The 22,489-nt window shown below is 37.6% G+C and overlaps 1 protein-coding gene across 1 annotated transcript in view; it reads right to left on the bottom strand.

Moving 5' to 3' along the window:
* Positions 1-900: 900 nt before the first annotated feature.
* The window catches only part of ODAD2 (outer dynein arm docking complex subunit 2), a 69,294-nt gene continuing 47,705 nt past the window's right edge, over positions 901-22,489 (bottom strand). Inside the window, exon 16 of the mRNA XM_059869590.1 lies at positions 901-1,062. Coding sequence (XP_059725573.1) covers positions 949-1,062 — 114 coding nt within the window. The 3' untranslated portion in view covers positions 901-948. The remainder of the gene's footprint in view (positions 1,063-22,489) is intronic.

Below are 22,489 nucleotides of genomic sequence, written 5' to 3'. Positions count from 1 at the left end.
ATGTAAGTCATTTAAATATTTGCTTTTGTTCATTTTTATCTCCAGTCTGTGGCTGTAATTAAGACATTACTGCTCTCACAGAAATGCCCCAGCATTATTTGCTTAGCATGGTATGTACAGCCGGTTTATAATTTATAGTACCAATAATAATTTCTGTGCATTTTTGGAAGCAAGTGTAATTTTGAACATAATTTTATACAGAAATAAAGTAACTACATCAATACAATGTTGTCTTCAGTTTAAAAATTAAACACCACAAAAACTTAATATGCAAATGTAAATCTAAAATCTGACTCTTTATTTAGAGCTGAGTTAAACGTATTAATTAAAACACATTTCACCAGCTGCTTATAAAATTAAGCACTATTTTGTTTGATGTTGGTAGAAATTGGAAATTTGGAATGATGTCTATTGCTACAGCTCTTTGCAGCCTTTATATAATGCCAGATGTGAGATTCACGTATCTGCATTTTCTGCTCTCTTGTGAGTCACAACTGATCAAACACGCAAAAGCATAATGAGAGTATGACTGGGCAAGATTATAATGCAGGGAATTGTTCAAGACATTCATAAATTGCTGCATAACCACACACAAAGAGAAGCAAAATTTATTGTAATGTCACAGATAAGCAAAACCATATATAGATACAATGAATGAAAATAAAAGCATATCAATTGTAGAAAATGTCTTTGACATATCTTAACTGATGGTCTTTGGATGGATGTAATGCTAAAAGACACACAAAATTAGGTATGAGTGTTTTATCAAACCTAGGGGTGACAATCCAGTAATGTAAAACCAAACACAAGTTTCCACAGATTTGTTTTTATTAAATTATCTTCAAATAGATAAGCTCTGCTATAAAATACAGATGCTAGAAGGAGTAGTTGTGTATTTAAATGTAACTGAATTGCTAAACAAGTGTGTTGGTAAAAGCTGCTGAAGCATCAGCCATATTTTGCTTTTTCTGTTGCCAGAGCCAATCTGCGAATGTTTGCTATGCAACCAGCTGCTGCCTCCTGCAGAGTGTCATCTGTAGAGCCTACCATGGCCAGTAGGAGCTAGCAAAAACACAGAGGAGAAAAAAACAAATCAGTGTGCTTCTGTTTCATAACATTCAAATCATACCTAGAACAACTGCATTACTTAACCCACACATCTGATAAATAAAATACTTGCAATCATATTAACAACACTGGCTTATACATATGCATGTATCTACTACATGTATACTTTTGTATGCATATATCTATTAATATCCACATAAAAGTGCAATGCATTATATTTTATCATATTTGTACCTGTGAATTGATACTTTCATGTCCTTTTTTCTGCTCATTGCACTATATCTGTCTATTGGTTGTGACTTGTATTTTTGCTATTGTAAGGAGAAATTACACATGCTTTATGTGAGTCACATGAGTCACAATTTTTCCTCCAAAGTATACCAGTATAACTGTACAAGTTCAATATTTTTACTAGACAAAGCCATGCTTCTATTTTTTTTTTTTTTTTCTTGATCATGAAACTGGATTCATGTGATGGACCCTTGTGTTCCATTGACTGCAGTAGGTTTCTTTATTGTCACAGCAAACAACTCATGTTAAACATCTTGAAGGATATAGATCTGGGCATATCAGTCTTAAACATTTGCATGTAAAAGTGAAAAACAAAAGCTCAAGAAAGGCACCAAACTTTTGGAATTTATTCAGCTTTTCAGTCATGTATAGTAGATCCTCTGCTCTGGAAGTCATTCAAATTTTTCAGTGGAAATTCCCTGGGAGTAAGGTACTGTTCAACATGAGTATGACACAAGACAGGCCTTGGTCATAAAACATTTTTACATATCAGAAAATCATTAATAATGGGTTGTGATCTCACGTCAGTGTGTTGCAAGTCAGTGATGCAACTGCAAATGCAATATAGTTGGAAAAGAGAAGAGTCTTGCTTAGCTTAAAGCAGCTCCATGCAACCCCCAGATTTCTGAAAATTTGCCAGGCTTAATGTGCGTTCAGGTATTTTGAAGCTCAGACAGCTCTAATTAAAACCTGTATTTTCAGTCTGCAATACTTAGGAATCTGTATTCACCCAAACAATGTTGAGTTAAACCACAGAGAAATCTGTTATCACTCAACTCTGGTGCATATTTTTCATACAGCTAAAATATTACACAAAATTATGAACTGCTAAATATAAAAGCATAAATTGAATGCAGACATCAAATTCATATGCTACCTTTTCCTAACCTTCCAGCAGTCGTGAGGCATGGGCCACAGCTGCACACATATGGCATTTACTTAGAGAGATCAAAGCATTTTGTACTTGAGGAAGTATTTGTGTTAGCCAAATGTACAAAACAAGCATCTTTCCAGTCACCTTTCACCCTTTGACCCCTACATGCAACATGTAAGACTGCCTGTGATAGGCCTGAATTATGTCAGAAAAAGTGTTTATTATTATTATCAATCAAGCATCAATGATAATTTTTTCTAGGAATCCTTCCTCTTAAAATTCCCATTCCTGTAATCAGATATCTAGGTCCAAGAAGATAGACAGGACTCTTATAATATTAACTCTTCTGAAAGGATAGACCAGAGTTAAAATGACATTAGAAGAAATTATATGAGAAAGGTTTACGTTTCTATTCTTTATTCATGTGCAAAACCTGGGCCAGGGTCCGCAATCAAAGACCAAAGCACAAAGACCAGAATGCAAGCTTATCAAATGCTTGACTTCTATTTTTTCCTTCAGAAACACTGCTGGATGAAGATCTTTCTTCTCTGCCATTTGTCAAGAGCTGATTTCTCATCAGCTTAAATTACCGGGTGATTCTTCAGGTGCCTCACAACTTTCTTGTGCAACTAACAGAAGAAAACTGCTATAGATCCTTCATATCCCTGACTCAAACCCAAAAATATGTATGCACATGCTGTTCATATGGTGGTTTTGGTAAAGCTCTAGGTTTTAAATTTGGGGGCATGGAAACCATATGCCTTATGTGATTATTCATTGCATCTTCACAGATCTAATGCAAGGCTTTTTCAGTGTAGTGAGTGTGGAACTCCAGCATCCATAATAATTTCAGATAAGACTTGTATCCATGTGCAAGAGCAGATGTTCATCAAAAATATTGTTTTAGAGATACATTATCTAGTAGGAACATAGGAAAAAACAAAAATTGACCTTTGCCTTTATTATGACTACACATTAGGTAGGATTAAATTCAAGGTTAATCTCTTATTTTAGCCATCATTTCTTTCCAGACTCAAAAGACACGGGAGAATAGGTATTTTCTGTCACTTTCCACAAAGAACTCAGTATTAAGCAATGACAATAGCTGTAGGGGAGGATCCATGCTCTTTACTGTAGGTGCATTTTGGAAAATCAGGGTGAGGCATCAAAGAACAGAATCCTGCATGAAACTGGTACAAAAGACCCAAACAGATGCCTAAAGAGCTACTGGTACATATGCAACCAATGCAAACACCAGTTTTGACAAAGGTAGCAAATACTGATTTTTTCCTTCCGTGTTTAGGCGATCACAGATCAGTTTCTCTCTAATTTGCTGCTCTTCTAAATCACTTGCCAGTGGTAACATCTGCAAGAACTGCCACGTCATACAAAACCCAGTACTACACTGTGTCTCAGGATTTTCAATGTGAGACTTCAAAGCACTCTTCTTGGAAACACTGCCCAATACAGTAGCTGCCTCTAAGGACTGTGGATACACAGCAACATTTGTCAGTTAACCTACTCCTTTTGTACTAACAAAAAAACAGCTGAAGAGAAGATTATCAAAAATGTAAAATATTTCAATAGAAGTAGGTAATTCTGTATTTAGGAACCCAACTTTGAAGGTTTTGATATAAATCCTGCCTTTAATGAAATAAAAGTTATTATTTTTTTAATAAACTAAGACATTTATAATTCTTTCACCTCCTGATTATCACTCCTTGACCCTTTCATGGGTTCAATTACATTTACTGGCAATTTGGGTCATTCAATTCAGGTATGGAAATGCATTTATAGATAGTACTTACAAACTACGCCCAGGTATTAGGTATATTTGACAAGTCCAAAAAATCTTTTTCCTTTTTCCTTTTCTTTTATTCCAATGTACTGTATGCAATATGACATGCCATTTTTCTTGATATAATACCCTTGAACTTCATGTATCCCTTCCCTTCACTGTTCAGGTATTGTTTTCTGACACATGTAAATGTTAACAGATGTGAGAAGCAGTAAAAAGAGCATGTGGTCTAAATGCTTCTTTCTGGCACATGAAAGGCACTTTCCATAGACAGAGAAAGCATTTGCAGCACCATGTAGCCTTCATTTTCTGTTGGCAGGTATCTATATTCCAAGGCTAGAGTCCAATGTTTTTGCACAGTTTGCACGTCATACCAGTAAATAAGCACAAATACAAGCTGTTTGGAGAATGTACAGGGCATATGTACCCTTTCTGGATTCCAAAAGCAATGCACAGCCAAATCATTTAAATATTCAGAACAATTAAGATTTTGCTATTATTACCCCAGAATTGTGATACTATATTATGACAACACAATCACAGAGGAATTCAGAACAGAGAGGCTCTCAGGGGTCTCTAGCCTAGGGCCATGCCCAAAGCAGAGTCAGATATGAGGTTCACCTGGGTTGCCCAGAGTTTTTCAGTCTGACCTTGAAAAACTTCAAGAACAGAGATGGCACAACATCTTTGGCAACCTATTGTAATGTCTGACTGAGCTGGTGGAGAAAAAGTTTTTCCCTGTGCCCATTTACTCTTGATTTAGTTTATGCTCATTGTTTCTCATCCTCTTGCCATGCACTGCTGTGAAAAGCCTCACTCCTTTTTGATGACTGAACTCCCCATAGGAACTGCAAGGCTGCTATTCAGTCCAGTTAAAGCTCTCTCTTCTCCAGGCTGAAAAAGCCCAGTTTGCTTAGGTTCTCCTCACAAAGCAATGCTTCAGGTTCTGACCATCCTGCTGGTCCTCTGCTGAACCTATTATGGTTTATCCATACCTTCCCTACATGGAAGGCCAAAGCTGGGTGCAGAATTCTAGGTGTGATCTAATTAGTGCTAAAGGGGACAATCACTTCCCTCAACCTACTGGCTGTACTCCTGTTGTAAGTCCAGTGTTGTGACTTTGCTGTCAGGACACATTGCTGGCTAACGTTCTGCTTGTTGTCTACAAAATCTCCATACCCTTTTCAGTAAATCTCCATGATCCTCAGCATGTCAGTCTCTAGCCTGTATCACTGCAAACAGTGATGTCTTTCTAGATTTTTTTCACTTCTACAAAAGAAGTAGCCCAGGGGGACTTAAAAACAGAAAAAGCAGAGGTAAGTATTGCACCAACAAACTCTAAATCTGACAAAATCTCAGATGGTCTCCATGTACTGGTTACAATAACTTAGAATTACTCACTTTCCTTCTGCCACAGTCACTGCAGCTTCCAGACTCAGAGAGGGGAAGGAGAAAGCACAGGGTGTCATGTTTGCAGGAAGTATAGATGTTGGCATGGAATAATCTTTAAATAAGGGGTTAGTCATGTGATGTGTCCACAAGTTTTATAAAACAATGGAACATGAAGAACAAGGCTGTTGGAAAGAGGCTCTCCTGCTCACAAAAACCAGATAAAAGATCAGCCTAATCAATACCCCAGAGTCCTGTGAACATGGATGAAAACTATGAATAAAGAATAACTATATAAAAAATAATTAATGCCTTTTTTGTCCTGGCTTCTTTAGGTTTTCTGCCCTGTAAAACAAATCTTATTTAAATTTTTCTAATCAGAAGGAAATATGGATAAACTCCTTCAACAAGATTCATATCTATACTGGGAAGCCAAGCAGAGTTCACATAGAGCTTAAAATTCCTGGAACTAAAGACATGCACTTCAGTACAACATCTTGTAGATTGACATAGCATTTCCAGTTGGTGGCAGAACTTGCTTTTTTTTTTTTTTTCTTCTTTTTTTTTTTTTTTAAATTTAGATTTAGTATCTGGCTTCTTTTACATGCAACATTTCCTGAAGGATGCAAAATTTCTAGCACTGTGATTTTCTAATTGCGTAACACTTCTTTTTCAAAAAAAGACATTTTTCACATGTTTTTTATAAATCTAACCTAAAAGAAAAAAAAAAACAACTTTAAATAAAAGCATATGGTAGAGGCTTATCCAAGAAAGTATCAGTCTAGATCCAGCCAGCATTTTCTAACTTTCAACACCATAGTGCACACTGGAAAATATTAAAGCACCTAGTTAGTGTTACGTTACACATATTCCTATGAAAATACTTCTCATAAAATTAAATTATAAATAATAAAACATACTCCACAATCAAAGCATAATGAAGGTTAAGCTAAGTCACTGTTTCTAAACTAAAATTCAGGCCAATTTCCTGATTTTCCTTTTCAGCTGAAAAAGGATAAGACAACATGTACCATACCCAGACTCTTAAGAAGAAGATGCTCATGTAAGTTCTGGGGTGTTTTGTTTGTTTGTTAGGTTTTTTCCTCAGGTGGCACAAAGAAAACAGATTTCAAACTAAAGTCCCATGCACCAGGGAACAATCTGAGCTAGCAGCTGTACAAAATCCAGTACCAAGAAATTCCAAAGAATGGGCAAGGCTGACATTCACTGTGCTGATTCCCTCTTGCACAGGGTCTCTCCTCCCTGGGACTAAAATCAGAGCAAGCCCTGGTGCAGCCTACTTCACCCATTCTGAACACAAAGAGGTGAAACTGAAGCTCTCTGGTTGGGATGGGAGAAATTCCGGGAAGATTACACCTGGCTTCTTTTCCATTCTTGTCCTATTTCTGTCTTTTCTCTCTTCCATGAAACACATCTCCATTCTGGCAGCCACAGGAAAAGGGTAACTTTTTGGAATCACTCAACAATGGCTGGAGGGTACCAGGAAGTCCAAAGGATGCAGCTTGGGCTAAGTTTCACCTGAACACGATGGTAGCCAGCAGGCTGGCCAGGAACTGTCTCTTGTTTTTCATCCTCCCCATCCTCCCTCAGAAAGAGTACAGGAACTGGAAAAACTCTGCACTTCCTGCAAAGAGGTGCAGGACTCCAAGTTAGGATGAGAACAGACTTGCCTTGCCTTTTTGTGCACTTAAACCATCTCACCTGTCTCAAGACTCAAGACAGGTGATTTGTCCTTGGCAAGTTCTTTTTCTTATATGACTGCCTGGGACAAAATGACTGTTGGCAAGATGAATCCCACAAAATTCCAGGAAAAGAAGAGTAGGGCTTGATAGTTTCAGTGAAATATTCTGAACATATGATTACTGGCACTTTACCATAAGATGTTTACTATTTTGTTAGGATAAGCAGTTTCAGTGAGCTACAACTCATTTTATACAATGATAGATTTGAAGCTTAAAATCCTTCTGGAGACAACTTCATTTTTCCATTTTTCCTACCTGCTGTCTGTCCTTTTTTGTCTATTTTGTTTAGCTCCCTCCTTTGTTACAACTAAACTGAAAGGCATCTAGGACAAGGGCCATATTTCTTCAATATCCGAATGGGAACAGCACTCTTGAAAAGAAATCTCTTGACCACACAATAATAACATACAAAATAAGAATATAGTTGTCATATTCTCCAATAAGGTTAAATGTTGCATTGCATTACTTTGGAGACATACATAAAACCTATATGCCTAAAGGGAATTATTATATGGTATAGCCACACATACTGGCAAATGTTTTTATAGCTACAAAATATGAATACACTCTACAGCTCTCTCTTCACCTCATCTGTTTTACTGTCTTTTTCTTAAATAGTTATTTAGAGAAGGATGCCCTCCTTCTCTGCAAAGACACAAGAAATGGGCAGAGAACTGTGACTATTACTGACAAGGAGAAAATCAACAAAAAGTCAAATAGTGAAACGTAGAATAGTTTAAAAACTGCAAATTTGCAAACCACTTTAAAATACTCTAAGTTTAAAGGTTTTCCTATCTCAGTTTGATACTTACAGGAGGAATTGTAAATATTCAGAGGAATATTTACAATTATTTCAGGTGTAAATCTAACTGCTTATAAAAATATCATGCAAAGGTGAAGTAGCTAACTAAAACTAGTAATCAAAATTATTTCTAATCTTTGTTTAAAAGGTACAATTATATGGAACTAATTGGAGACCTGAAAGGCAGACAGCTTGAATCTCCATTCAGCTGCAAGACGTTTGGTGCAATATTAAGAAAGAATTCAATCATCATGAACATTCCAATGTACAGAAAGTCCTACAGGATATGAAATTCATCCCATAAAAAACAATAGGCAGATTTGATAATCCAAAAGTGATGAAGCCCAGGGTCTCACAGCATATTTTTATTTGAACCACTTTCTGTATTTTATTTTTATTTCATTGTAGTTTTCAAAAGAAGATTAATATATAAAAGGCTTTTGGTGGCATAGAGAGAATAAAGAACTTTTTTTGTGATTTCAATAGAGAACCATTTCAAAATTTATTAAGATTCAATTATGAGCCTGCTTACTTACGATATGGAATGGACATCCAAAACTATAAACTTATGTCATGGATGTCCCTTTCATAGTTTACTTTGGCTCAGTAACATCCTTCCTTTGTACGATTGCAAACCTGACCAATCTTTCTTTTTTGTATTTCCTGTTCCTTTTCCATACTTACCTGCTTTTTCACTCTTTGCTCTCCTTTTCATTTTGCAGGAACATGACTTTTACCTTTCCTTTCCTTCTTAAACATTATTGAGGAGGTAGTATAGGAAATTGAGAAAGAATTGCTAATTCAGTTTTGTTTCAAAATTTTTAACATTACTATGGATACGAATACCATAATCTTGTCTATCTCTAGCAATCACATGAAAATTATATGAAAATTAATCAGGGGCAGTTGCAAATATACTATCAGCAGCAAGTCAGAGGAAAAAAACGAAGTTTAAGCTGTCCATTAACCCTGACATTCTGAAGGATTCTGACTGATTTCTCAACAATGCCCTGAAAACATGATGTGGTTTTTTTCCCCCTTTGGTTTGTCTGATATTCCTGAAATGCACTCTTAAATATTCCATCTTTGAAAACAACACTGCACTGCAGTAAAGGGACACTACACTTTCCAAACTTTTGACAAATTTTGCTATGTTTCCCTCAAGTGCACCTTTATCCTGAGAATAGGGACCTGAGAACATAATCTGACTGTAACAACATTTTAAAAGTATATTAGATCTACTGGTAAGCGTGATCTGACTTCAAACTCTCTTCTGTATTCAATTGAAAGTACTCTGAAGTTGATCTCTAAAGTTAATATAGCTTTAGGTCCAATGCTCTAAGGGTCGGTCTCTCTTCCTACATACAATCATTACAATAAAAACCAGTGAGGTACTTTTGCTACTAAACATTACATATCAAAGTCTGGGAATAAAAGAAGGAGGTTCTCCCTGTGAATTTGTACAATAGCATTTGTTTGAAATAAGTAGCCAGCACATTTTAAAGCTGGCTTTTTTGTGGCACACAGGAAGACTGTTCTATAGTCCTATGTTTTAAGATGTGGGGGTTGCAACAGTGCATACATTTACATAAACTGGAAGATGAGTGGTACTGTTCAACATACAATCTGATTTTAGACTAGTAAATGTACTAGAAAATGTTGAATTAGAACACAGGATAAATAAATGTATAGATGGTATGAACACAGATCAGCTCTATTCATACAAATATGAAACTGAATGTGATGAAGTAAGAAAAGATCTGGGGCTGTTCATGGACAAGTGTACATGTATAGTCCACATGGTCATTCATATTAGTAAGTCTAAGTTTTCTTAATATCAGAAAATTAAATGTATGATACCATTTATTTCTCAAGATTTTCAAACGGCATTTTTGCTATTAGAAAAAATCAAATTATTTTATACTAAGGAGTCATCTTCCTATAACAAACACAATTTTTTTATTAACAGTTTGGTCAGTTGTCATAAAATACATTTTATGTGCTGGAAATTTGTGTGCTTTTAAAAAGTCTGTGTTGAGGAAAACATTACCATGTACACTTACTGTGACAGATAAATGCTTTGGTTTTTTGGTGATTGAAAAAAAGGGAGTTGCTTGAATTAGCACTCCAATCAGGCCATATTCAACCAAAGTATTTGTGATTTGCATACAGTTCTTTGGAGGGGAGTTAGACAGTTTTTCAAAAATAAGCAAAATGTCTCTCCAAAGCCACCCAAGGACTCTGGCCTCAAAGTGCTTGGATGGCTGCTGACTTTTGGAAGCTTTGTGAGATCAGAGACTTTTAAAAATACTGTGTTGCATGCAAACAAGCAAGCAGTAATACCTGTCTCACTTTTATATGTCAGAAATACTAGAAACTTTGATCTGCTTCCTTCCCTCTCTAAAGATGTGACTATGAAGTAGGAAGTGAAAAATCAATTAATAAAAGTTAAATTTAAAGCTATTCTCTGATTAGAACAAAAGCCTGTTCCTCAGTGTTTTTATTAACTTCTCAACTTCAATTCCAAGCTTCAGGTTTTGGAAATGTTTTTGGCTTATTCATTTGCTTGAGCTCTTTTAGTTCTATAAAAAGAAAGTTATAGTTGTGCCTGGGCAAGTGGAGGTTGTACCACATGCATAAAAGCTCTGCTAAAGCTGGTTAAAGCATGCGGGGGAAGATGTGAAAATTAATTTTATAAAACCATGCAACTCTGTGCTTTAACACAGGAGAAAAAAAAATTCATGTGAACCTTCTACCTGAATGTTACTGAAAAAGGTTAATAGAATCAAGATTTAAACCTGGTATGGTGGTTACTTTGTCTCTCGGGTAGGATGAAATGGTTGGAGCTCACCAGCTACCCAAGACATTATTTCACAACACAAGTGAAAGAACAAGAATATTACTGACCACGTGTTGGGCATTCTTGGGTGAGTATGTTTGAGGCATGCTGCCACCTAATAAAAGCAGTATGTGGAAGATGATTTAAGAGAAAGTACTGCTCCCACACGGGGAATGTTCTCTCTACTTCATCAGCTCCCCACTCAAACAGGCCATTTTTTCATTTAAACAGCACATCATGGCTTTGACTCATGATGACAATTAAGGAACTTAACATCCTTCTCTGAACAGAAGTATTTTAATGCAGAATATTGTAAATTTTGTGAAAGAGTGGTTTCTCAAAACACAATTCCCTCATATGCATTTCTGATGCAGAAGAATTAAACAGACTATCAGTTTCTCCCCCCACACTCCTGGATGTCAACAAAAATTTAAAGATAAATAACACCTACATATAACTGCAAATTTCATGAGGATTCTTGGATTATGAAACCAAGAGCAGAAAGATTACCAGAAACAACCTGATCAATCAGAAGCAAAGTCAGGGCTTCATGGTATCCTTAACTGTATCTTACATTGAAAATTTTTCTCTCCAAATTGTTTGGAAGGACTTTATTGCCCCACCCAAACATTTGGACATCTTTTCAATCCTAACCAATAGTTACTGGCACTATCTGCAGCACGTGCAGTGTGCAAAACTGTTCAGTGTAGTAAATCCATGAAAGGGGCACACTTTGCACAGAGCTGTGATGTATTTGCACAGGACATTTGACCTCTAGGGTTCTGTACTGTGAACTGCAGTCTGTCTGCACTTATTACAGAGAACTATATTGTCAGCAGTTTGTGACATCACCATTTACCACCCTTCCCCTTACCATTTATGAAGATCCTTTGTCTCCAAAACGTCATCCTAATTTCTAAACTTTGATTCCTGAGTTTTAAACAGTTATTTATCCTCTCTAGGACTTTGCCTTCTCATCACATCTCATTTCAACTTCTTTAATAGTTTTTGGTGAAGAGCGCTGCTCACTGCTTTCTTAAAATCCAAGCATTGTCAATTCCACCTTTCCAAACAGCAACAGGACTACTGCAGACCAACAGAGTAATCAACTGATGGAAAGACAAAATTCTTTGAGAAGCAAAAGACTAATAAAATATTCTCTACACCATGAATGTTCAGCAAATCCAGTGCCAAAGACAGACTTTTTTTTCAATATATACACACCCTCTTAGCCTATAATGCCTCTGGAGTCCAGCAGTTATGTCTGTCGGGAATTCTGAGAAGGAGCATTCATTCGACTGGATTAGCGCAATTTTGATTTTAGGTGTTCCAAAGACCTTCTTGATATTTTAAACTTTTCTCTATTTCCACAGAGCCCTAATTACGTATCTTATCCTTGTATTTGGAACTCTCATACCTGTACAGCAGTATGGAAGCACATTTATGAGTGGCAGCTTTCTCCACCCTATGTCATGGAAAAGGTTTCTTATTTTTATACCTTCAATACAAATGCTATGAGTAGAAGAGAATCAGCCTAAAGGCACCTCCTATCAAGCTTTACAGCTCTCCTAAATCCAAAGGTAACATGTAATTTGCAGTGTATCAGACTCTCACAGTAATTTAAAAGTGTTACTGGCTAATAATATTATCTTACTTTAACATTACATTTTTTTCTTCAAAGCTTTCAGAGATGAAGAATTATCATAAACCATGGCTTGGCAATAAATTCTGCACTGACTAGCAGCTGATAAATACAGCCAGTAATTACCCCTAGAGATAAAAGCAAAATTAATTAAAATCAAATTTTCAATGAAATGAAATCACATGAAACTTCACTTATAGTCCAGGAGAAGATACATTTTAGCTTTCACATGCAATTGATTGTAAAATGAGCATAAGTGCATCAGCAATTCACATCCTGTCCCTGCCCTCACTCAAGTCAGGACAGAATTCTCATCAGGCTTGTGCTGCCTGGCAGCCTTGTCAGGTCTTCAGATTTGATGCCAAAGTACAGAACACTGACCAGGAACATTAACACTAAAGTCCATCCCATAATCCACACACTGCAAATAAGCTTTTTCTTAGCATCTTCCCTTGAAAAGGATATCAATAAGTTGTGCCTTATCACTTAAAAGATACCAGTGAGTGTGCTTTGCAACAGCAATATAAGAGAGATTACAATGAGTAGGGCTTGAAGCCAAACTGAACTGAGTGATTGATTCTACAGGAAGAACTTTTTTCTTGGTATTTTTTATGTTCAGATTCTTTGAATAGCTCCTTACATACAAGGAAACTATTTTTGATCAGCTGAATGTCAAAAATAATTACCTGGCATTCTGTCCTTACACATAAAACCCACATTAAAAGTCTCTCTTAATTAAGAAAACTAATTTTATATCTGACAGTTCAGCTAAGATACTCTTCCATAAACATAAAAATATTTTAATGCTCTTCTTTCTTATTATTGCCAAGTTAGAAAGAAATGATTCACACAGTCACAAGGATAAGAGTGGTGCAGGGAGCTAAACAATTGCAAGAAGCTGCTCTGTGTATTTCTGTGGTTTGGAAATAGAGCCAAGTCAGAAGGAAAAGACATTCTCTGCATTTTCTAAAGCAAGATAAATACAGAAAAGAAATATAGATGAAAGATGGAACTGCTATCTGCAGATTCTGCCAGATTCCTTGGCTTTTTGGCACACCTATTGAAGCTGGCAGACTTAGCCAGTAGCAATCTTTTCCATTAAAAGGAGCAGCATATATTTTGATTTAACATACTTTGTTTGTGCATTTTTAAGCTTCAAAAATGTCTATTTAAATTTTTTTTAATGATTCCTTCTGCACAGTTGGCTGCAATTGCCCTTATTTGAAATGGCTCATTTATCACTAAAAGAGCTGCAGGGCACAGCTACTGTTAAACAGCTCCAACAAATGTACAGCTTAGTGGGACAAGCTTCTTTTTATAAGGCTAAAAGATGTTTAAAATGTGCCAAGAGGAGCTTTATGCCAGCCTCTAGGTTTGTTATCCAAATGTTACAAAATTAGAGATCTCCTGAAGCACAGAGTTTGGGCAAAAATAAGCTGATCTCCCTTAGGCTGCTGTTTTTTCCCATTCACAATCAGCCAGATTTTAACAGAACACTTACTACATAACATAAACTTCAGTAATGTGAAATTTTGAAAAAGTAATCTAAAGTCTGAGGCTTAATCTATACTAAAGCCAAACTTCATTACTTTGTCAATGGTGCAAAAGCAAAATGTTTTACCTAAAAGTACCCTTACTTTTTGAATGGTGACATTTTGCTTATTATGAAGGTAGAACAGCTACTGGCTACTGCTTCCTGGAGCTGAAACTGTAAGCAAAATGTTTAAAGCAACCTGGCAGTTGCCAACACAATGGAAACTGGTGTAACACTGTCAATTTACATTAATCCTTCTGAAACGGAATAAAACACAATAGTATGTGACTTAGTTTGTGGAATCTCTTATATCCAAAATTTAAGTGTGATGTGATCAATACATTTGTGGGTAAAGGGATTTAGCATATTTTTGGTAGACAACAGACATGCAGAAATTTTGGAATCTAGTGCCCTCTTTCTTGATGTCCAAGAACTGTAACAACTGTTATAAAAAGCAACAGGCATCAGCTTGGAGCATGTGCCAGACGCACCGTATCTCCAGCCTGAACTGTGGAGCCTGAGCAGAGCAAACCATTGCAGTTACAAAGGGGTTTTTCTAAATGCAAAATTAAAACACAAATATGTAAATTGCAAATACATTCTATTATTCCCCAATAGTACTATTGCATAGATATTACATGAAATACTATGGATTGATTTATGAAGATATATTAAACCTTGCTTTACAATGTAAAACTCCATATTGTGTATTTAATGTTTTCACCAAAGGCTCCCACAAGAAAAAAAATCACACCTGTTGCCAAATTCTCCTAAAGAAGTGTGTGACAGTGCTTTTCCATTTAATTTTCTATACTCCAAATAAATATAGTATGTGATAAAAGGTTGGTTTTAGAATGTTTTCAGCAGAAATTACTAGTAATTGTCTTCCATGTTTTGTAATTCACATCTATTTATTTCACAAAGATGGTCTTATGAAAGTCTTTGAACATAAAACAGTTAGCCAAAACTTCTTGCAGGGATTTATGACCTTAGCAAACAATGACCAGTTTTCTGGAAGCTCTGCACAATAAATTACAGAAGCTGTATTTTTTAACACAGTCATTATAAAAACCTTCCAAATATGAAATCTACATTTCACAATAACTTTCAGAAACAGTCGTTAAACAAACAGGTTTTATATCTTTGAATATTACAAGGGAATAGAAGAGCCCAACCTTTCTGCCACTAAGAACTGAACTCAAAAAGCACAAATACCTCCTATTAACTCCACACTGGATTCAGAAGATATATTAGGGCTGTTATGCCTTCTTTGCCAAATAAACCAAAACCAATCTACCAACAAACCCAAGCTTAACACATCCACGCTCTCCCCATCTCCCCTCCCATGCATTTCTTGAGGCTGTACCCTGATGAAAAGACCAATTTTAAAAAAATTAAAAGGTATGATTATACAAATTAAGTCCCATTCTTAGGGCATGAGTGTCTTCTTTGCCCACTTCATTGTACCAAGCCATTGAAATTTACTTTTCAGCATTCCTGGTGATGTTCTTATAAGCTACCCCAACTGATATTCCAGAAGGCATCCACTAGTATTTTGCAATATAAGAAAACAGAACACTTCCATGTTAGGCAAATAATAGCATAAACCAGACCACAGAGTAAGGCTAAAGATCAGTTCAGTGCATGGGTAGGTTGGATCGACACTTCCAACAATAAAAAATATCGGAACATGAACAAAACCTCTGATCATCTGCATTTCAAGTATGTGCCTTAATCATTAGGTTAATGGTTCCTCTAGCCCAAAAATAATTAGCTCTGTATGTACAATGGAACAAGAACAGGAGAAAATGAACTTTTTCATAGTGCAGCACAGAAATATATCTTTAAATTAATTTGGAAAATAAAAGCTGCTCAGAACAATGCAAAACTAAAAAGAGACTAATTTACTTGGACTTCATGTAGCCTTCAGCACAGGCACACACATGCAAAAACCTGACAACAGCACCAGTTATGGTTCCCATATGGTGTGAGTGCCCTAAAGTCTGGGTGACTGGAAACTCTCCAGTGGTTCTAGATTTTTACAAAAAGTTCACAGTCAGTATTTGTTATTTATATTTTACACAACATGACTGAGTTGCAGTTATGAATTAGCAGTTTAAAAAACGTATCCTGGTTTTCTTAAACTATCAAATATGAACATATAAATATTTTACATAATTTTTCTAGCAGTCCTATCTGTTTGTTCACCTCCACCTTATTGTGTTTTACATTTAAATTGAAAGTTTTCTGGAGTCATCTTCTTCCCATGCTGGTACACAGCACTCCCTGGCCGAGTGAAGCCCTTACCTGTGATCAGTGCCTTTAAGCATCATCACAGTACACAGAAAAATATGCATAAATAGAAAAATTAATAACTTTACTACTCCTTAGCTAACTAGTTCAGAATTCAAGAAGAAATTTAAAGTCAAAACATCAAGGGATTCTTGTATAAGATACTGGAAATCACTTCAGGGAAAAGATCTCCTTAAATGTTTTAAAATACTTATGTACCATCTGCTTGGGTACCTGTAAAGGTAGAATTTCATGGGCAGAAAGAACAGGCATTTTTTAGCTTCACCCTTTACAATCAAAGCCACTGGTATTGTTTTCACAGACTTAATAAACTTGTGTCTCCATAACTCAAAAGTATTTACCACTTTCTCAGCCAGTAAACTCCTTCAGTTTTCTAAGGAATCTTATCTCTGCCAAAGCTGCAGTCCTCTACTGTGAAAAGGCAATGTTTGTTTTAAAGGCACAAGAAGAGTCACTGTGTTGGTCTCTGAATATCTTCCTTTCTAAAACAAGAAAAAGCTTGAACACATTTTGTGTCTGCTTTTGAATTTTGAATTATTCTTTCAAAAATGAGACCTAAGTCTTTTGACATTTATAAAATACTTTGACAAAAATTAAAATCTGATTTAATCATCTGAAAAAAAAATCATCTTATATCACAACGTCTAAATTCACTGGTGGTGTTTTACTCCTGTGCATGAAGGCCAACATTATAGCATGCAAAGGTTTAACCTGCGGATCCATTTCCAGAAAGACATGAAAATCAAAGTAGAAAATTGGCCAAATACAAACTTTGAGGGCAATACTGTGGCCAAAGAGAATAATGAAAATCTCTGATGTTCAAACAGAGCTTACATAGAAACAGGGAAGTTATTTTACCTGATTTAAGTATTCATACAGATATTACTGGAATACTGAATTTTGTTCTGAAGTATGTTGCAATTCAGTCCAAAAATTAAAGATTCAGAACTGACACACAAATATAGCTAAAGAATTAAAAAGACAGAAATTCCATCAGCAATTACACTTGCCTAGCTAATTAAAAATATGACAGTGAGACAAGCAATTAATTTTTTCAATGAGAATGTATATGAGAACAGAAGTTATGTAGGGCTTGTCAGTTTACCAAGCAAAAGTATCATACATGTAATTGCATAAGATAAAGCTAGACAAACCTTAGGCTACAAATAAGGTGCAAATGTTTTTATGGGGAAGGTATTTAACTACTGGAACAAGTTATGATGTCTCTGGTGGATTTTCCATTGCTGGAATTTTTTAAGTAAAGAGTCAGTGTTTTTCTAAAAGATATACTCTATTCCAAACAGAAAAAAAATGAAGCAATGTCTCTGGTTTGCATGAGCAAGGCTAGTCAGACTCGGTCATTAAAATGATCCTTCCAGTATTATAACATATGGACCTACAACTCTGTCACGTGAGAATAGTGTCCAGTTTACCAGACTATAATCTTATTTGGCCTTTTGAAATGTTGGCATATTACCTCTCTTCCAGCCCTGCAACTTCCCCTGTACCACAAGCTTGCTGAAAATCAACATCCAGGAGGATATTAATTTAAATTCAGCTGTCTGAAAGCTGGCTGTTTAGTCTGAGCTAGTCACCTAGGTTCTTTCTACATTCAGTGGAGAAAATTAGGCACTTTCATGAGTCTATTCCTTGCAGATATCTTGGACATCTATTTTCAGCTAGGATAAGTCTGCAGGTGTCTCTCTCTTTCCATTGCTTGCAGAAGGTGTCTCAGTTTAGACTACTTTAAACTCCATACCTAAAAGTGACCAAAGTTAGATGAAAGGAATCCATCCTTAATACTCCAAAGATCTCTTTCAAAATCCTTGGATTCAAGTTAGTTAGATCCACTAATTTAAAACATCTGGCATTATTAGATCATACTCAAAGAGTGCTTCAGTTACGGCTGGGCAGATTGAGTTTCATCACCATCATAGCATATAAATTCAACTCATCTGTATTCTTCTAGGAAAAGAAAAATTAATATTTTTAATAGCTCTTTCTTATTGCACTATTATTCAGAATTCTGTCATTCCTATCTAATAATGAAATGAACTGTATGCTCATTTTTAAAAGTTCTCCACTGCCTTGGACGGGATTCACCCCATTAAACATAGATACCTACAGCATAGATGTGCAGCTCTAACCTTTGAACCTGCACTGTCATTACAGCCAAAGGAGACCAGAACATATTGCCTGTAGAAACCAAGGTGCCTTATCTTTGCATAAATGTCCAAATCAAAAGAGATGAAACAGTAAAAACTATTCTTCTTCTTTTGACTATTACAAGAATTGGGATGACTATTTCTCTTTGGCATGTGTACTGTGTAAACATTTAAAGTTTAGATTAATTACTAATTTGATTAATTTTGTTCTTCCACAGCCTGACTTTGGCTGCTTATTTTCTCTTGTTCTTACTTTTTTCATTACTTAATAATGTCCTCAGAGACTTCTCAGAGTCTCATTAGCACCATAATAAAAGACTGGACTCAACTCTCTAGATGATGAAGCCATTCAAACTTCCTAGGCCTTTTTTAAACAGAAATCATCATCATCATCATCACCACCATCATCCACAAAACCAAATCCTTTATATCACTTAAAAAGTCAGAAATTCACTTGTGCAATAGCAGAAATTAACTTCCATGAGAGATTATCTTTCACCTTCCTTCATTTGCGAAAGAAGAGTGACCAGGAATAATCAGCTACATGTTTTTCATGTGTATATACTTTGAATTTTTTAATACCTGAAGCCTTTTAGAAGGTATATTATGAGCAGTTGCATGGGTGCCTGTCCTATTACACCCCCATCCTCACTACCACACTTAGAAACAATCCAAATCTACAGCTTGCCAACATCAGCAAGAAAAAGAGTGACTGTAGCACAGAGTAGCATTGTATTATTTTGACATGGTCTGTAGGAAAATGATTTAAATACTTTTTGGCATCTTCCGATGACTTTACTTCTCCCTTTAAAACATGTTTACACTGATCTTTTCACTACTAAAGTAACTGCACTTCCTTAGTCTCCCATTTCTTCTCCAGTCTTTTTACAATTTGTCTTACAAGGGCCTCCCTTGTAACATAGCTGTACTCTTTAGCTTGCAGTTAGACTTGTTTTTCATGAATGAGCTTGATTGCTCTAAAGTTTCAGCAGCAGGCAAATATAGGTGGGCATCATTGTTTCTCTGCAATAGCTTTCAGGGAAATGTGGTGTTTCCATGAGTAGAAACAGGTGATGGCTTGATGCTGCTTTCAGTTGCCTGTGAACTTTCCCATTTCTCTCCTCTCCTCTCCTCTCCTCTCCCCTCTCCTCTCCTCTCCTCTCCTCTCCTCTCCTCTCCTCTCCTCTCCTCTCCTCTCCTCTCCTCTCCTCTCCTCTCCTCTCCTCTCCTCTCCTCTCCTCTCCTCTCCTCTCCTCTCCTCTCCTCTCCTCTCCTCTCCTCTCCTCTCCTCTCCTCTCCTCTCCTCTCCTCTCCTCTCCTCTCCTCTCCTCTCCTCTCCTCTCCTCTCCTCTCCTCTCCTCTCCTCTCCTCTCCTCTCCTCTCCTCTCCTCTCCTCTCCTCTCCTCTCCTCTCCTCTCCTCTCCTCTCCTCTCCTCTCCTCTCCTCTCCTCTCCTCTCCTCTCCTCTCCTCTCCTCTCCTCTCCTCTCCTCTCCTCTCCTCTCCTCTCCTCTCCTCTCCTCTCCTCTCCTCTCCTCTCCTCTCCTCTCCTCTCCTCTCCTCTCCTCTCCTCTCCTCTCCTCTCCTCTCCTCTCCTCTCCTCTCCTCTCCTCTCCTCTCCTCTCCTCTCCTCTCCTCTCCTCTCCTCTCCTCTCCTCTCCTCTCCTCTCCTCTCCTCTCCTCTCCTCTCCTCTCCTCTCCTCTCCTCTCCTCTCCTCTCCTCTCCTCTCCTCTCCTCTCCTCTCCTCTCCTCTCCTCTCCTCTCCTCTCCTCTCCTCTCCTCTCCTCTCCTCTCCTCTCCTCTCCTCTCCTCTCCTCTCCTCTCCTCTCCTCTCCTCTCCTCTCCTCTCCTCTCCTCTCCTCTCCTCTCCTCTCCTCTCCTCTCCTCTCCTCTCCTCTCCTCTCCTCTCCTCTCCTCTCCTCTCCTCTCCTCTCCTCTCCTCTCCTCTCCTCTCCTCTCCTCTCCTCTCCTCTCCTCTCCTCTCCTCTCCTCTCCTCTCCTCTCCTCTCCTCTCCTCTCCTCTCCTCTCCTCTCCTCTCCTCTCCTCTCCTCTCCTCTCCTCTCCTCTCCTCTCCTCTCCTCTCCTCTCCTCTCCTCTCCTCTCCTCTCCTCTCCTCTCCTCTCCTCTCCTCTCCTCTCCTCTCCTCTCCTCTCCTCTCCTCTCCTCTCCTCTCCTCTCCTCTCCTCTCCTCTCCTCTCCTCTCCTCTCCTCTCCTCTCCTCTCCTCTCCTCTCCTCTCCTCTCCTCTCCTCTCCTCTCCTCTCCTCTCCTCTCCTCTCCTCTCCTCTCCTCTCCTCTCCTCTCCTCTCCTCTCCTCTCCTCTCCTCTCCTCTCCTCTCCTCTCCTCTCCTCTCCTCTCCTCTCCTCTCCTCTCCTCTCCTCTCCTCTCCTCTCCTCTCCTCTCCTCTCCTCTCCTCTCCTCTCCTCTCCTCTCCTCTCCTCTCCTCTCCTCTCCTCTCCTCTCCTCTCCTCTCCTCTCCTCTCCTCTCCTCTCCTCTCCTCTCCTCTCCTCTCCTCTCCTCTCGTCACAGACTCCAAGTATAAGGAATGTTGCCTCATATTCCTGCTTATCTCTGCTGTAAACTGCCAAACCCTCACTGGATATCTCTTCTTCCTTGGTTTCTGGATGGCTGTCTCCAATCTTGAATTCAAACTGATACCTGTTCCTTACTCTGATGTCTATCAATTTCTCTTACTTTCTTGTGTCCCATATGTCATCTTCAAAAATGCAAATGCATGGTACTGCATTGTTACTGCACTGATGTTACTGCACCTTTGAAAATGAAAATCTATTTTCCAGCACAGCCATGAATTTTTACTTGAGAAAGAGGAAATATGTTCTGGTGTTTGGAAGAAAGAAAGCATTTATTCATCGGTCACAGGTCATAACCATTGTTCCATTCCCGGTCAAAAGAACATTGATTGTGGAACTGAACATAAAAGAATAACTTCATAAACTGCCTTTCTAAACTCCTTCCAAAATCCCTGTTTGTCTTCTCAGAATTTCACATGGCAGCTGACAAACACCAGTGACTTCCCAAGATTTTTATCATATACACTCACTTGACAAAATTGAATGTATTTTGGGTGCAGTTCCAAATAGGTGAAAATATCCAACACTGGTTCTCTGTTGTTTTGTGATTTGCAAATAATGTTTGAAGCAGTAGCAAAATGTGAAATGCAACACTCTGATTTGAATTATTTTCTGTTTATAATTTTATTACTGGTTTCCTGGACAAAAACATGTATATACACATTGAATAGGGAATGGTCAGAAAGTCCATGCTTTGAGAAAGTCTCTGACCAACTGTTAAAGCACTCAGCAACTGTGTCATTCACACAGGCTAAATGTTTCCCTGAAGCATCACACATTCTTTGTATGTGAACACAGCACATGAACATGTGCTGAAGAACACCTGGAATTAGGCAATCCAGTCACAACTACAGAGGCTGTGACATTAATCCAACTGTGCATGATCACTGAAACACCAGAAATCTGGAAAAATAGGAAAAAAAAATCTAACAAATTCAAATAAGTTTCCTAGAAAAAATATGATTGGTCCTGGAGTAACCTGTGCATAACAACCTCTTTATAACTACAAAGTATGCTTTCACTCAACTATTCACTGGAGGGGCTAGGAGAATGGAAACACCCAGGCATTCTGTCATTACTGTGAAGCACTGAACAAAGATACCCAACAGCACAGACAGAGTGCTGTGGGTTCTCTGCTTGTTTTTCCTACCTCTGTTGGGATCAGGATTGAAGGCACTCCAAATGATAGTTTGTGTTCAGACTCAGGTGTTTATTGTTTCTTATCAATGCTACAGCCTCATCACCATGAGTTCTGCAGTCTTTCATCAGCAAGGCACAAAATGGCTATCTCTTGCTACAAGGTCTTTTAAGGCTAAACTATCCAATTAAGTACTGACACGAGATAATTTTCCCTTTTAACCCAATAACTGATCTCTCAAAGCCCATAATGAGGACTTTTCTCTCCAATTACAAAATACC

The sequence above is a fragment of the Haemorhous mexicanus genome, chromosome 1, assembly GCF_027477595.1.
Source record: "Haemorhous mexicanus isolate bHaeMex1 chromosome 1, bHaeMex1.pri, whole genome shotgun sequence".
In the NCBI taxonomy this organism is placed as follows: Eukaryota; Metazoa; Chordata; class Aves; order Passeriformes; family Fringillidae; genus Haemorhous; species Haemorhous mexicanus.
Note: the sequence above shows the minus strand (reverse complement) of the source record. Positions and strands in the feature narration are given on the sequence as shown.